Source organism: Chaetura pelagica, unplaced genomic scaffold (genome assembly GCF_000747805.2).
Source record: "Chaetura pelagica isolate M959 unplaced genomic scaffold, ChaPel_1.0 scaffold105, whole genome shotgun sequence".
Lineage (NCBI taxonomy): Eukaryota > Metazoa > Chordata > Aves > Apodiformes > Apodidae > Chaetura > Chaetura pelagica.
The window spans coordinates 1073318-1088222 of NW_009953393.1; the positions used below are offsets into that span (position 1 = coordinate 1073318).

The following is a 14905-nucleotide window of genomic DNA, read 5'->3' on the forward strand; positions in this document are numbered from 1 at the left end:
TATGGTCTGTGAACATTCATCTACATTGACTAGGGCTGTGAAGATAAATTAGAGAGTATTTCTTCATTACACTGAACTTGCAATACAGTTTTAACCTATCCTTTGAACCACAGGAAAGTAAGGAGGATAGGACGTTTTTATACAATCTGACTCTACATCTTTCAAGACAAGTTCAGAAGATGCTGGTGAAGCAGAGCTGGCTGAGAGATGGGAAGAGATGAAATAGTATCAGCCTGAGAATCCTGGAGGCCTTAAGACCAGTGACAACTGTGGCCATATGCAGACCTGGATAGGTGGTACATGCAGACAAAAAGTGGGTGTGGATGGCATGTACAACAAAATTTCTCAATGACAAATCAGCTTGTGTGCTCATAATTTAGCTCTGTATCTCGTGTACTTGCTTTATCAGTGGCTGGAGGTTGCCCAGATCAGCAAGTGGTGAAAAATCAGCCATTTCAATGAAGGGGGAGAAGATGTATCCAAAACCAAGGAATATGGCTGTGTAATATGGTGATTGAAATCTGGTCTATATGGTAATTTTGAGGACTCTCATTGGGGAAACTTCTAAAATGGGGACATGTTGTCTGGGCTGTAGGAGGGCACTGAAATGTGGCTGCGTCATGTACATTAAATTATTACATTTCTGTATAGCTAGCTAGGTAGATATGGATAACACAGCAATTGGTGGTAATACTACCTGGAGATCCTCAGGCAGATAGTTGTAAACCACTGCTTTTATTTCTAGCTGTTCGTTTCGTTTGACTGAATATGGTAACCTCAGGGATACAAAAAAGTCTTTGAAGACAGCAAAAGTGTGGGGGTCAGCTATGCAAAATCCTGTGAGGAGAAAAATAACCAGAGTTAAGAATCACAAAACATCAGCAGGTAAGAAGTTAGACATCTAATCAAAACTCATTGCCTGGGCTCCCCGAGGGGTTAAGGGCAGGAGACAGAGACAGGCATCTCCAGAGAGCATTTCAAGGTACCAGTGCTAGAGACCTATCTCAGAGGTGGATGATTTGCCCCTCAGCTTCACTGTCATGGTTTTCTGCAGGTGAAATTTGGCAGGAGTATCTGCAGCTTTTGTGAGTGAAATGTGGCTCTTTTTTCCTGCCCAGGCCATGTGTAAAGCACAATGACCTTTTATCACATTCTGTAAACAAACTCCATGCTCATTATAGAACCCCTGGATCATCCTCCCTTTCTGAGGGGGAGTGGGCAGTAACAGATGGACCCTTGGTCCCTCTTTCCTGTTCTAGTCAACCCCCAGGAGCTTCCAGAAAGCACTACTTGGGCTTTCTGGTGTTCAGCCTTTGCTGATCCTCTTCTAGTCTCCTGGTGATCTCTGGCTCTCCAGAGACCAAAGACTTTCATGCTTCTCTGAGATGGCCAGAACTTGCTCCCAGAAATATTCAGAATAAAGTGGTATTATCACTGCTACCTTTCTTTTGGTTTTGCTGGCCATGTGGAAGATAAAATGAGATGGTTTATCAGTTTGAAAGATTAGGAGACAGTTTTGATTGTTTAATCCACCATCCTTCAGAGCCCAGCTCATGTCTCATGTTGTTTTTATAAACATACACCTAGCCCTTAAATTCTAGCTGGGCTTTAGTATGGCATAAAAGAGAAGAGTAAATGTCATTATCAAAACACTTTGTGTTTTTCAGTACAGACTGTCTGATTCTGTCAACATAACATTGAACCTCAAAACACACATTCCTTGTCGCTCCATACAAAAAACCTCAATATCCAAAGCTGATACCTTTTTGGGGAGATATGCTTATTGCCTGAACTTCCCAGGTAGTTATAGAGTCAGGAGCAAAGTTTTCTACACTAAGAAACACAAAATAAAATGTATTAGAAAGAATGTATAAAATGTATACATAGACATTTGCTGAATTTTAAGCATTGAAAGGAAAAAATATTTTCTCAGTTGTTGAGACAAAGTACTTTCAAATAGTCTAAAATCCTCTGCATCAGATAACACATAAAGCAGTTATTGATACCTATTTCACTGTACAAATTTAGAGATATTCACTTAGTCAGGTAATACAGTACCTATGGTTTCCAGGGTTTTTTACTTCTTCTAAATTCCACCACCAGCTCTCAGGAAAATAACTGCGCAAATTGACAGAGGTTTCATCAAACAATTCTTCCTGGTCATCGTAGTCTGTAAAACAAGAGTGGAGCTTCTGTCTTTGGCCACTGACCTTACACTGTCTTACAGGGAGTCAATTTGTCAGAGAGAAAGCAGCAAGAAAAATACCCAATGAAAAGACTTCATCTGTTTCATCTTGTGCATCAAAAGAAATAATGAAAAAAGGGTAGCAATGACTAAAGATTGTCACTGAACAAAAGGATAATTCATTCCAGTTCAATAAATGGACACTGCCAAACAAGAAAAATATTCACTTTTAGTAATGCGTAGTAAAAATATTCCCACCATCTTGTATTTGTGACAGACAGAGAATGAAAGGGAGGTTCTGAGGAAAAAGGTAGCAGAAATTACACTTTTAATATGGTAATTTTTGCACACAAGATACTTAGTGTGTGTGACATCAGCTCTTATGTGATCAGAAAGAGACTCTGGGGAGAAGAAAGGAAGAAACAGAAGAAAATATTCCTGGCTTAAGTGGCCTCTTCTCATCAGGTAGTGTTTAGGAGGTACATGGGTGTTATAATAGCTGAATTAATAAAACAATCATTAATGTGAGGTGACTCAGAGCCTGGAATGGAAGCAACCCTTATTCTGCTCCACTCTTTGCAGCCTTCCAGGGTGCAGGCAGCTCCTCTGTAAGGTATCCTGGGTCCAAAGGTGGCTAAAGTGATTAATTTCTTTTCCCAATAAGTTATCCCATCCCATTCCCACCTTCACAGTGTACAACTGTAAGATGCAATAGTGGTGGATGCTGCACTATAGCAGGGCTCACTGAAAAGTTGACGTGAGCACGTTCCCCTGGCCCCACAGCATAAAATGCCCCTCCACCATCCTTTGTCACCATACAAAGGGTATTTTTCTGTAGGCAGCTGCATGTCACCATTCCTCACATCGTGCCAAGCCCACTCTGATCCTTCGCTTCGCCTGCTTCCTGAGCTCGGTGGCCTTCTCACAGCAGTCCTGGAATGCCTGCAGGCACTCAGGGGAGCCGGCCACCTTGCTCAGCCTTTTTGCACAGGTAAACCTCATGGGATTTAATTTCATTCCATCTTCGCAGCATTTCCTCACTTCAGTATTTAGGTACTTCCTGGCTGCAATATAATTAAAGCCAAGAATTAGTGCTGTGGAAGTAGCAATAAGTGGTAAGGTGTTAATTGTCCTATAATTCCTTGTAATTAATGTCAATTATTACTGCAACAGCCTCCCTTCGGCAGGAGACCTGTCCTAAACAAGTCCACAAACACAGGAGGAAAGTATGAGATTTAGAGCATCCTAAATATTCTATTCTAGTCTTTCTCTTCAAATTCAGGGATGAATTAAAAATATCTCCTTGGCACACTAGTATTCTACTAGCTCTTCTCTTAAATAGAGCACAAAGTGACAAAGCTGGCACAACTTCAAAGTAGAATGTTGAGAAAAAAATCCAGGACTTATAAAACATTTTCTGATGATACAAATAATTTTGAAAAATTGTAAAGCCATATCTGCTTCCATGACAAGATACATAGTAGAAGTACTTCCCATTTGGGAAGCATATAAACTGGTGTATTTATTTCCATTTGCAGCTGGGCCACTCTGGTTTTATTGTTTGGGTTGTTTTGATAGATGACAAATCAGGTCACATGGCATAGAATACTTGTGCTATGTTATATCATTTAACACTAGAACTGAGACTATGAATCTCTTGGTATCCCTTACTATCCCATCACTTCTTACCCCCTAGATCCCATCCAACCCTAACCCTAACCCTAACCCTCCCCTTGCTAAGCCTCTCAGGCCACGCAGATGAGCAGACATACCAATTTCTGACATTTTCCTCTGAAAATCCAAAGATCTCTTCTGCCTTCTGGCATCCTGGTGGCATTTATAACCTGGGAAAGCAGAACAGAAGAGCTTGGTCATGATTCTATGACAGTACCAAGCCTGATCATTTGGGTCATTCATGGAAGACCCATCTTAAGATCCATCTCTTTCACAGCAGATCCACAGATTTCTGAGTTACCAAACAGCCCCAGCCAACTGCTGCCTGTCCCAGCTGAGCTGGGTATGAAAAGCCCTGTAGCAAAGATCTGTGCTAAATGAGCTGCCAGCACCCAGTGGAAGCAGAGAAAAATTAAAATTCACAGGCAACGGAGGTCTTAGAACATCACAGTAACATGTTTCTGATTCTTAAGCAATAAGCCAGATCTGTAATGGTCTTGAATAGGCATCTAAAAAAAGAGCAGATTGCACTTACCTTCCCGGAGATTGGATTTAATTGTATTTGATATAAAGGCCAGGCCAACATCAGTAAAAACTTGAACACTATTTGCGCCACCACCTGGAGAACATCCAAGATCATACGAATTCATAGCATTAAATACCTGCCAAATAAAATAGCATAGACTGTACACACGTGGAAAAGGTTGTGGTTTTGGTGTTTGGTTTTTGTTTGTTTGGATTTTGTTTTGTTTTGTTTTAATGTATATTTAAAAAAACCAACAATATAGCCTTTGATTCACAGAAACAAGACAAACTCATGGAACAAGCTGCATTTTGAGAATGAGATTAGAGCTGAGGAATGTTTTAGCTGGGGAATGTCTCCAAGTACTGTTTTTTAAATTTACAAGCTTTTTTGCTGTAGCATGAAAGAACCCATCTTAAGTATAACATCCACTATAAATAGATCTTAATTGCAAAAGCAAGAATATTTTCAAGTTTAGCAAAGCTCTGATTAAGCAATTAATAGCCATTCATTAAATGTTGATGCTCTCATTAGTCATGTGTAGTAGGTATCATATTTTCTCCTCACAGATATCTTACTTTTTTGGCTGTGAGCTTATTTTTCTTGTTCAGTATAAAAACTGCTTTATCAACCACAGCTAAGGCCACTGTTCCTGCATGGTCCATTTCAATCTGTAACTTGACGGTGTCTGTTGGTTCATATTTCTCTTGTTCTGTTCTCACTTTAATCTAAATAGAAAAAATTGAAACAAAAATACCACATTTGTTAACAAAGAGGGAAGACTCTTTGGGCAGGGAATACTGTCAGCTGTGAATGTGAGCAGTCAAAGGCTGGGGGATGTTCCTGTGACACTTCTCATCAGTAGCATTTCATGACATTGGGAAAAATTATCTTTTCTTTTTACTCTATGGTATCTAAAAAGAGGAAGAGGAAGGTGAAATAAAGGCTTAGAGAAACTCCTATTTTTTTTCATGCTATGGGAGAAGGTCATCTCTGCCATCACTGCTGGGAGCCTTTCCCAGTTGTACCTTTTAGCAAGAATCCTAATGTCCAATAAAAATGAAAATTTCCATCATATCTTTCCCTTTTTAATCCCAGGCCCGCACATGCTCTGCTGATATGTCATGGTTTTGTTTTTATTTCAGAATAGAATAAAGAAAGCCACTTGCTTGGAAAGTACCTTTCCTTCACAGACATCCATAACATCCACCCATACAGAATCAGCAACAATCTCTTCATGGCCCTTCCTCCCAATGAAGTAGTAAGCTAAAAAGCGAAAGGCAGGCACCATCTTCTCAGTGATTTTAAGGTTTATTACTTTATTTGAGGAGAGGACCCTTCCCAAAACCTCAGTTTGTCCCTTTGCCACAACCTGCAAGGAAGAAGCAAACAGAAAACAAGTATTTTGTATAAACATTATACTGGGCATTATGTTGCATAATTTTATATACATATACAGAATTTTCTGAGGCCATTTATATTTAAATTTTATTCTCTTCTAATGGCACCTAATAGTTTTAATTCCCAACCTGCATACCAATAGCCTGGAACACACAGTGTCTCTAGCACAGAAGAATGGTGGTAAGCCTCTGAGGTACTCATCCTGTGGCCCAGGTTCAAACTCAAAAGTACCTCCCTCCACCCAGTCCTACAGCTTGAAAAAGGAAGTCCTAGAAAGATGTTTTATTTTTGTCTCCTACAAGAACACATCATCCCCTATCAGTTTTATTTAATTGATTGCCAGTATTGAATCTTTCAGATGGCCTGGAGGGTTTGGAAGCAGGAGGTTTCACCCAAAAAGTATTATTCAGGATAAAGCACCACACACTGGCCTTTAACTGATTTCAGCCCATCTTGCATTATTTAATTCCTTTTCTCCCATGTTATGCTGATTATGTTTATGGATTGTCAGGATTGGAAAACAGACACAGGAGCAGGACTGATAGTGCTGCTCTTCCCTGAACAAAATACATGCACCTTTCCTAAACACATAGTGCATGGGCTTTAGGAAGAAACAAAACCATGATCTGAAACAAACCCTGATCCAAAATCCTTGCTGACTTCATTTAAATGATCTAAGGTTGGGAGAGAGCCTCAGTATACCCACCCTGTGTGCCCAACATGGAGCTTTCCCAGACCTTGGCAGAGGCAATTCCAACCCTATGCTACATCATCCAATTAAAAGAAACCCTAAACCTGAAATTTAACTTCTAGGGATACAGTTATTCCAATATATCAGAATCCTGTTAAAAATACATAGGAACTGGTGCATGTGGTGCCTATTGTCCCAGGAAATTTAACTTGCCAAGGGAAATTAGGACAAAGGAAAGGAGGAGATTGAAACACATTTGATATTCAACAGATTCACTCCTGGAATGCTTTCATGAGCACATTTGTCTCCTTCAGAAAAATAAATACTTTGCATTCCTGGTGCCAGGCTGAGCAGAATTGTTTCCTGGCTTTTCTCTTTACAAAACTTCTTTTCAGATCTAATTTCAGGATGCTATTTGAGGCCATAACAGCCAATACCTTCAATCATACTTCATGACATTATTTGTGAGATGATAACAGTGACCTACCTGTTAACTAATCATAGAATCATAGAATAGTTTGGGTTGGAAGAGACCTTGAAGATTATCTAGTTCCAACCCCCCCTGCATGAGCAGGGACACCTTCTGCTAGATCAGGTGGGCCAAGGTCCCATCCAACCTGGGCTTGAAGACCTCTAGGGAGGGGCCATCCACAACCTCCCTCAGCAACCTGCTCCAGCATCTCACCACCCTCACAGGCAAGAACTTTTTCCTAATGTCCAACTTGAATCTCCCCTCTTTAAGCTTCAAACCATTGTCCCTTGTCCTCTCACTACACACCTGTGTAAAAAGCCCTACCTCAGCTTTCTTGTTGGGCCCCTTCAGATATTGTAAGGTTGCTATAAGGTCACCATGGAGCCTCCTCTTCTCAAGGCTGAACAACCCCAACTTCCTCAGCCTGTCTTCATAGGGCAGGTGCTCCAGCCCTCTGATCATCTTCATGGCTCTCCTCTGGATATGTTTGAGGAGTTCTGTGTCCTTCTTATGTTTGGGACTCCAGAACTGAACATAGTACTCCTGGTGGGGTCTCACCAGAGCAGAGTAGAGTGGGAGAATCACCTCTCTCAACTGGCTGGACATGTTTCTTTTGATGCAGCCCAGGATACAGTTGGCTTTTTGGGCTGCAAATGCACATTGATGGCTCATGTTAAACTTCTGGTCCACCACTACCCCCAAGTCCTTCTCTGAGCTGTCCTTACTCCTCCCAACCTGTATTTGTGCATGGGATGGCCTCAACCCAGGTGCAGAACTTTGCACTTGGCCTTGTTCAACTTCATGCAGTTTGCACGAGCCCACTTCTCAAACCTATCAAAATCCCTCTGGATGGCAGCCCTGCCCTCCTGCGTGTTGACTAACAGCAGGTGCAGGCAACATGTAGCCATACTAATGGAAGAAACACAAGTTATTTATGAAATAAACAATAGTTAACTACAAACAGCATTTTCTGAGATATTAAAGGTCCCCTAGAATACAATTACGTTTTCTAATTGCTGCAACACAGCCTTATATATATGTGTGCTCTGCCCACAACAAAGCAGGTAGTTCTGTAATAGCTGAGAAAAAGGTATTTAAGGAAATCAGAACAATAAAAATAATATTAAATATTGGCTTATTATGAGGAAAGAATGCTGATTGGAAGGAGTGGGAAAGAATGAGATCTAGATTAAGAGAAATCAAATTGTCATAGACATAGTAGAGCTCATCTGTCTAGGATTTCAGATTTTAAGGCTGTCAGTTTACTCTTTTTCAAAAATATCCACATAATTATGCAAACATTACCCTGTATGGACAGATTTGCTCTCAAGTTCTGGTCTCTGTATGCATGTGTGGGCTCGAATCCCACTCCTGACAGCCAGTAGCTTCTGTGATGGCATTGGCTTGTGACAATATTACATACCAAAATTGTAAGCAAATATATAAAAATAACATAATCACAGAAGTAGTTTCTGGAAGGGACTTACGGAGATCTCTAGTCAAACTATCTACTCAACGATGAGCCATCACCACCATCAGATTAAGTTAAGTCAGGTGTGGTTTTCTCTAGTTGAGTGTGGAATGCTTCTGAGGATCAGAATTCCCTGAACTCTCTGGAAAGCCTCTTCATTGTTGCACTCATCACTAGTGAAAAGATTTTTCCAAAATGAACGTTCCAGACCATAATTTGTAGCCTTTGTCCCTTGTTATACTACATGGCACCACCTAGGATAGTTTGTCTGCATTATTTCTGTAACTCCTATTCAATTAACTTTAAGTTGCTGTTGACCCATTCTTAGCCTCTTCACCAAACTGAACAAGCCCAGTTCCCTCAGCCTCTCTTGGTAGCTCAGGTGTGTGAAGACACTCATCATCTCAGTTGCCTTTTGCTGGAACCTCTCTGGTTTCCTATATATTAGTAACTAGATAGATGTTCTGTGTCATATAATTTCTTAAATCAGTTACTGATATGCTCCTATTTTGCTTACCATATAATAGAAATAATCAATCTTTCCGCTGCCAGACTCATGAATATCATTCAAAGTGATGCTTAAGGTATCTCCAGGTGCCTTGACAGTATGTGGGATGCTGATGCTGAGGAAATCTGGGGAAGATGACTGGTATCTTTCAGCTCTGATACTGGCTTCAGGTGATTCTAATTTTTCTTTTCCCTCTTTAGCCTTTACCTGTTAAGGAGGAAAAGGACACAGCAAGTAAAGCATCCCTCAGGAAACTATATTATAGAGTATCACCCTTAATTCGTATCTTGCCAGTTTATTCAGAAAATGCTGGGAAATGAGATGAGTCACTGCTGACACCTCATCTGCAGAACTTGGCATAAAAAAATACTATTTTATTTATTTTCTCACCCTCTTTTGTCTCTTGCTATATTTGCACTTGATATTTTTCAGGCTTGGATATTTCTGAATCAGAATCAATGACTCAAAATCACAGCTTTTTTCCATTTTTGTATTGTGCACATAATGCAACCTTCTGACTGTACAGATGTAGCCTTCTGTCTGCATTGCATGGGACCTTTTCCTTCACTGTCTTTTCATAGTTTTTTGTAACTTTTCATGGTGATATTCTTTACAGTCCCATTCTCATCCTTATTGCTAGGAAGATGCACAACCAAACCACAGGAAAAAACAGCACTACCACTGATGCATGTACTCCCAAAGCTGTGATGTACAAGAGTGTCCTTCACTTCAGTGAGACATTCTTCATTCACAGGTCTCTCTAACACCTTTTACACAACTTGGGTGAAGCTGTGCAGATGGTGTAAGAAGTCAAGTTCCACTCTCTTTGCTAATTTAATGAAAACTGATCATCTTCACTGTCATTTGTATTTGTCTTATGAGCTCTTCTCAGTGGTATATTTTAAACATGGATGTCTGAGATTTCATTACCGTTATTTGAAGCATCTGAGCATCTCCAGGGATGTCAAATGTGAAGGAGATTAGACCCTTCTTATTAGAAAGTACAGTCTTCTTCATTGGGTTTTTTTCAGGCAAAGTAACAGTAGCAGTGACAGGTATAAAAGCACCAGGAGAGCCATCAGGCAAAGATACAGATGCCTATTGGAAAAAAATAAAATATCTTTTTCTGTTACTTCAAGGAAATGTCTGGGTTTAAAAAATGTCCACAAACAACAAGAACTTATTATAATAAACTGAGAAGAAATACAAAACTGTACACATTAATGTTCGAAAGCTTAAGCTTGGAGAGAAAGAGGTAGCAATGGACCCAGTCTGGACTCCAGTTAAGGTAAAAATCTGTGAATCTGTGAATGTGTACCCCAGGTTTTCACTTAGCATCTACTAGATCTCAGATGATCCCAGAAATCATCCTAAGTCTTTAAGTATTACAAGGTAAATTTCTAACTTAAACTCTTTTTAGAAAAAACACTGCTACATGTTTTATAAAACCTTGTAGAGCAACAGAGCAGAAAACCAGTATTTTCTGGCTTCAGTTTCCCTGCTCAGGCTCTGTGTGTACAGAAATGAGATAATCAAGACACACAACCACTAGTTCCGTGCTGGGCTTGTTCCTGAAGCTCTCTGTCCTACAGGGCTCCCACTGGATCAGAGAAGAATTTTATAGACAGGGCAGATAGAAATCCTTTGCTATGGAGGAAAACAGACAAAGACATCTAAACACTACATACCACAACAGTGAAGGGGGCTCCAGGCACAAAATACTTTTTGGTGTTAGACAGATCAACAGCATAAGGAGATTTCACAAACTTGACATTGCTGAGTTCCTCTTCCCTTATCTCACCACCTGTCAATATCAAACAGTTCGTATTTCTACGGGAGCAGCAGTTACATGCTTGCGTACCACAGCATCCATAGTTTCTGTTTTCTAGATTAATTGTGATTTTAGCAGGTTATATAAAGAAAACTGAAATATGATACCTCCCCAAAGACCTTCAATGCTGAGAAAAGGAAGAGAGGGGTGGGGAGCACAACCAGAGAAGGGTCAGTGCAAGTGCAGTGGGATCAGTGTGGTGCTCTAGCGAGCTGGCACTGGCAGGTGTGTGTTCTTGACAGCTCAGATGTGGAGACTTGCAAAGAAGTTTCTTGCTCACACATAAAAATTCCCCTCTAACACATCCATTGGAACAAGCTGCCAGCAAACAGAGCACAGTGGTACCATGGGAGCTGCTGCAGCCATGCACCTCCCTTTCTGAGCTGTTGGGGCTTCGTTCCTGGGGGGAAGCTACATCAAAATCCAGCATAAAAGTCACTCAGAATAAGGGGGATTTGGAATGTATATCTCTAATTTTCTGAAAGAGATTTTTTTTATTAGTGACTACTGGTAAGAATTAATATTACTTAATATAATCTGCAACTTTGCACCTATAAGAGAGCTTGAGCTTCTGCTTCCCATCTAAGTTTCTTCTAGTTAAACTATTCATTCTTCTAGTTAACTTCTAGTTAAACCGCTATCCCTAACTACTTTAAAAAAATCCAAAACCAGTGACATGGCTCACTTTCAACTAAGTGCATGTAGACATACTTTCAACATCCTCATTTCCCATTTTTAAACTCCAGAGTCAAGATGTGTCAGTAAAGCCCACAAGCTTTGCTCTGTTATGAACATAATTAATACCAAACTCAGCCAGCCCACAAGTGTGGAGGCAGTCTGCCCATGAGAGAAAGAAGAAGGACTCACAGAGTGGTCAAGAATGCTCCACACTACAAGATCTTATGTCCAGCCTGCTGGTGTGGTAGTGAGAGATCTCTCAAACCTTTTTGCTCTTGCAATAAATGTTGGGGCAACAGGGCATGAAAGTACCTATAGTAGATAACATTAAAGAACTGCACAGCTGCAATGCATTTATCTTAATTTTAGGATTCTAAGGAATCCTACTTAAGATTTGGGATTTCTAGGAATTTTTAGGATTCTAGTAATTCTAAGCTAAGTAACTAGACTCCTTCTATAGCCAGTGGGAACAGACAACTCTAGAGTGTGGTTTATCTCTTCAGTTCTCTGTATTGATGATACAAAGTGCCTGAGCATGCAGTTCTGACTGGATGCCTTACTTTCAGGCAACTGAAATCAAAGGGATCAATCTCCCTGTAAGTAATAACAAGAAAAACCCTGCCTGCATCAGAAAGGTCAGCTTTGTCACAGATCCAACTTCAGAAGCCAGGACTGAAGTTTCACCTCTCACCTTAGCCTCATAAGACTAGCAATAGCACAAATAACCCATCAACCACAGCCTCTGATTCAATGCAGTGCTCACTTATGGGTTGCTCTAAGAAATCTGGGGGTCTACTCAAAGTGCACTACTGTGAGTAAATATCTACACAAACTCCTTGTAATGAACTCTGGAAATATTTATCTCTCCACTAGGAAAACAAAGGCAAACAGCCCCTAAAAAACTTCTGGATAGGCATGCTCCAGTCTTATATCCCAGTTGAATAGGAAGACCAGGGTATTTGGATTATACTGTACTTGTGCATATGCCAAGAATCACATTGTGATAAAACTGTAGGAAGGTGTAAGAGGACAAGCAGGGCTCACAAGGGCTAGATTCTCCTCTGCATCACACTGTAGCTGTAATACGTATACCTTTCTTTTAGAATAATAGAATGGTAGGGGTTGGAAGGGACCTCAAGATGATCTATTCCAACTCCCCTGCTAAAGCAGATTCATCTAGAGCAGGTGGCAGAGGATCATGTCCAGGTATGTTTTTAGTATCTCCAGAGAAGGAGACTCTACAGCCTCTCTGAGCCGCCTGTTCCAGTGCTCTGTCACCCTCACAGTAAAGAAGTTTCTCCTCATGTTCAGATGGAACTTTTTGTGTTCCTTTCTGTGCCCATAGCCCCTAGTCCTACCTCTGGGCACCAACGTAAAGAGCCTGGCCCCATCCTCCTGACATTCACCCTACAGATAATTATAAGCATTCATAAGATCCCCTCTCAGTCTTCTCTTCTCCAGGCTAAACAGACCCAGGTGTCTCAGCCTTTCCTCATAACAGAGATGTTCCAGTCTCCTGATCATCTTCACAGCCCTTGACTAACAGCTTAGTTACCTGAGGTACAAAGCAAACTAAGATACCAAGGTCAACGAATAACTTTGTATGTATGTAGACATACCTGAGTCAAATTCTCAAACAAGATCTCAATGGAGCAATTTATAATTCATACAGATGTCTGTTCCCACTTCAGATGGACAAAGATATCTTATATATTCTCACAGAGCTGCTTAATATGGGACAGACCCTATAGGAGAGTGTTTACAGGAGACCTGACCACTTCTGGAGTAGCAGTAAAAGACCACATGCAACATACAGCTACATAACACATTTAAAGTGGTACTGGCATCTGTGTTCAGAGAAGTTAATCTCACCTAATATAAGTTTGTGCACAGGAGAGTGACAAATGAAAGAGACTGTCATGCACTATAACACGAGCAAGCTTTACAGTGAAGATTGGTCCAGTGAAACAAAATTTCCTACATCAAGGATCACACTAGAAAAATTGTTTGGAATATTTATCTTAATCTATCAGTCAAGACATAGTGTACTCACTTGCAGTTTCTACAGTGGTAACAGCAACATATAAATGAAACCCTTCAAGAGTGGAAATACTCTTTTTTAATTTCTCTTCCAGAAATGCTGTGTTTAAAGTAACTCTTCCTTTTCCATTTTGAATCTAAAACAAAATTTTAAAAAAGAAAAAGAAGTGACAACTTTGTATTGGTTTGTTGCCATTAGAATTTATAGATTGTTGCTATGGTTTTACAGGGATTTATATTTTGATGATTTTTGACAATATTCAGCTCACATGGGTTAAATCAGAACTCAGACCTCCACAGAACTCCAGTACTTACTGACAGCTGTTGTTCCAGGCCTGGAAGAAAGACTTTTTTCTCATTTTCATCAATTATGCCAAATCGCACATATGCAGCCCCTTGAATCCCTTCCCCATAAGAGTGTCTTTGGAAGGAAGAAAAAGGACGTGATGAATAATTAATTAAAATATTAATAAAATGCAAGCATAAATCAGACTAACCATTTTATGCTGAAATAAAATTGGAATATCCTTAGGAATTCCATCTGTAACTAGTAGCTTGAAAACAGAAAAATAGTTGCACTCACTGATATGATAAACACAAAATCATCCTGGTTGGAAGAGACCCTGAAGATCATCAAGTCCAACCATAACCTAAATCCACCAACCATAACCTAATTTACCCATTCAGTGCTTAAATCATGTCACTAAGCACTATATCTATATTTCTTTGAAACACTTCCAGGGATGGTGACTCCACCATCCCCCTGGGCAGCCTGTTCCACTGTCCAGCCACTCTTTTGGTAAAGAAATTCTTTCTAATACCCAGTCTAAACCTCCCCTGGCACAGTGTCTGTCCATTTCTTCTTGTCCTGTCATTATTCACTTGAGAGAAGAGGCCAACTCCCACCTCCCTACAACCTCCTTTCAGGTAGTTGTAGAGATCAGTGAGGTCCCCCCTCAGTCTTCTTGTCTTCAAACTAAACAATCCCAGTTCCCTCAGCTTCCCCTTATAGGACTTGTTCTCCAGACCTTTCACCAGCTTCATAGTTCTCCTCTGGACATGCTCCAGCAACTTGACATCCTTCTTGTAGTGAGGGGCCCAGAACTGCTCACAGCACTCGAGGTGAGGCCTCACCAGTGCTGAGTACAGGGACACAATCACCTCTCTACTCCTTCTGGCCACACTGTTCTGATGCAGGTCAGGATGCTGTTGGCTTTCTTGGCCACCTGGGCACACTGCTGGCTCATGCTAAGTCAGCTGTCAGTCAGCATGAAGATCTTTGTACAAAGTGGGGATTTCAAGTGCAGCCCAATATATGGAGCAAATCACATTGGCAAAATCACTCATGGAGACATCATCTCCTTCACAGGGAGAAAGGGAGGTATCCAGTCTATTTTGCTTGGATGAACAGCTAATTCCTTTGTATGAGAC

The 14905-nt window shown here is 40.6% G+C and overlaps 1 protein-coding gene across 1 annotated transcript in view; it reads right to left on the minus strand.

Moving 5' to 3' along the window:
• LOC104389379 (complement C4-like) overlaps positions 1–14905 on the minus strand; it is a 47985-nt gene that overhangs the window by 21732 nt on the left and 11348 nt on the right. Inside the window, exons 8-20 of the mRNA XM_009998364.1 lie at positions 13790–13895; positions 13488–13611; positions 10614–10729; positions 9856–10023; positions 8935–9132; positions 5563–5754; positions 4961–5110; positions 4395–4521; positions 3958–4029; positions 3049–3249; positions 2059–2170; positions 1763–1833; positions 698–837 (exon numbers count right to left, since the gene is read on the minus strand). Coding sequence (XP_009996666.1) covers positions 698–837; positions 1763–1833; positions 2059–2170; positions 3049–3249; positions 3958–4029; positions 4395–4521; positions 4961–5110; positions 5563–5754; positions 8935–9132; positions 9856–10023; positions 10614–10729; positions 13488–13611; positions 13790–13895 — 1777 coding nt within the window. The remainder of the gene's footprint in view (positions 1–697; positions 838–1762; positions 1834–2058; positions 2171–3048; positions 3250–3957; positions 4030–4394; positions 4522–4960; positions 5111–5562; positions 5755–8934; positions 9133–9855; positions 10024–10613; positions 10730–13487; positions 13612–13789; positions 13896–14905) is intronic.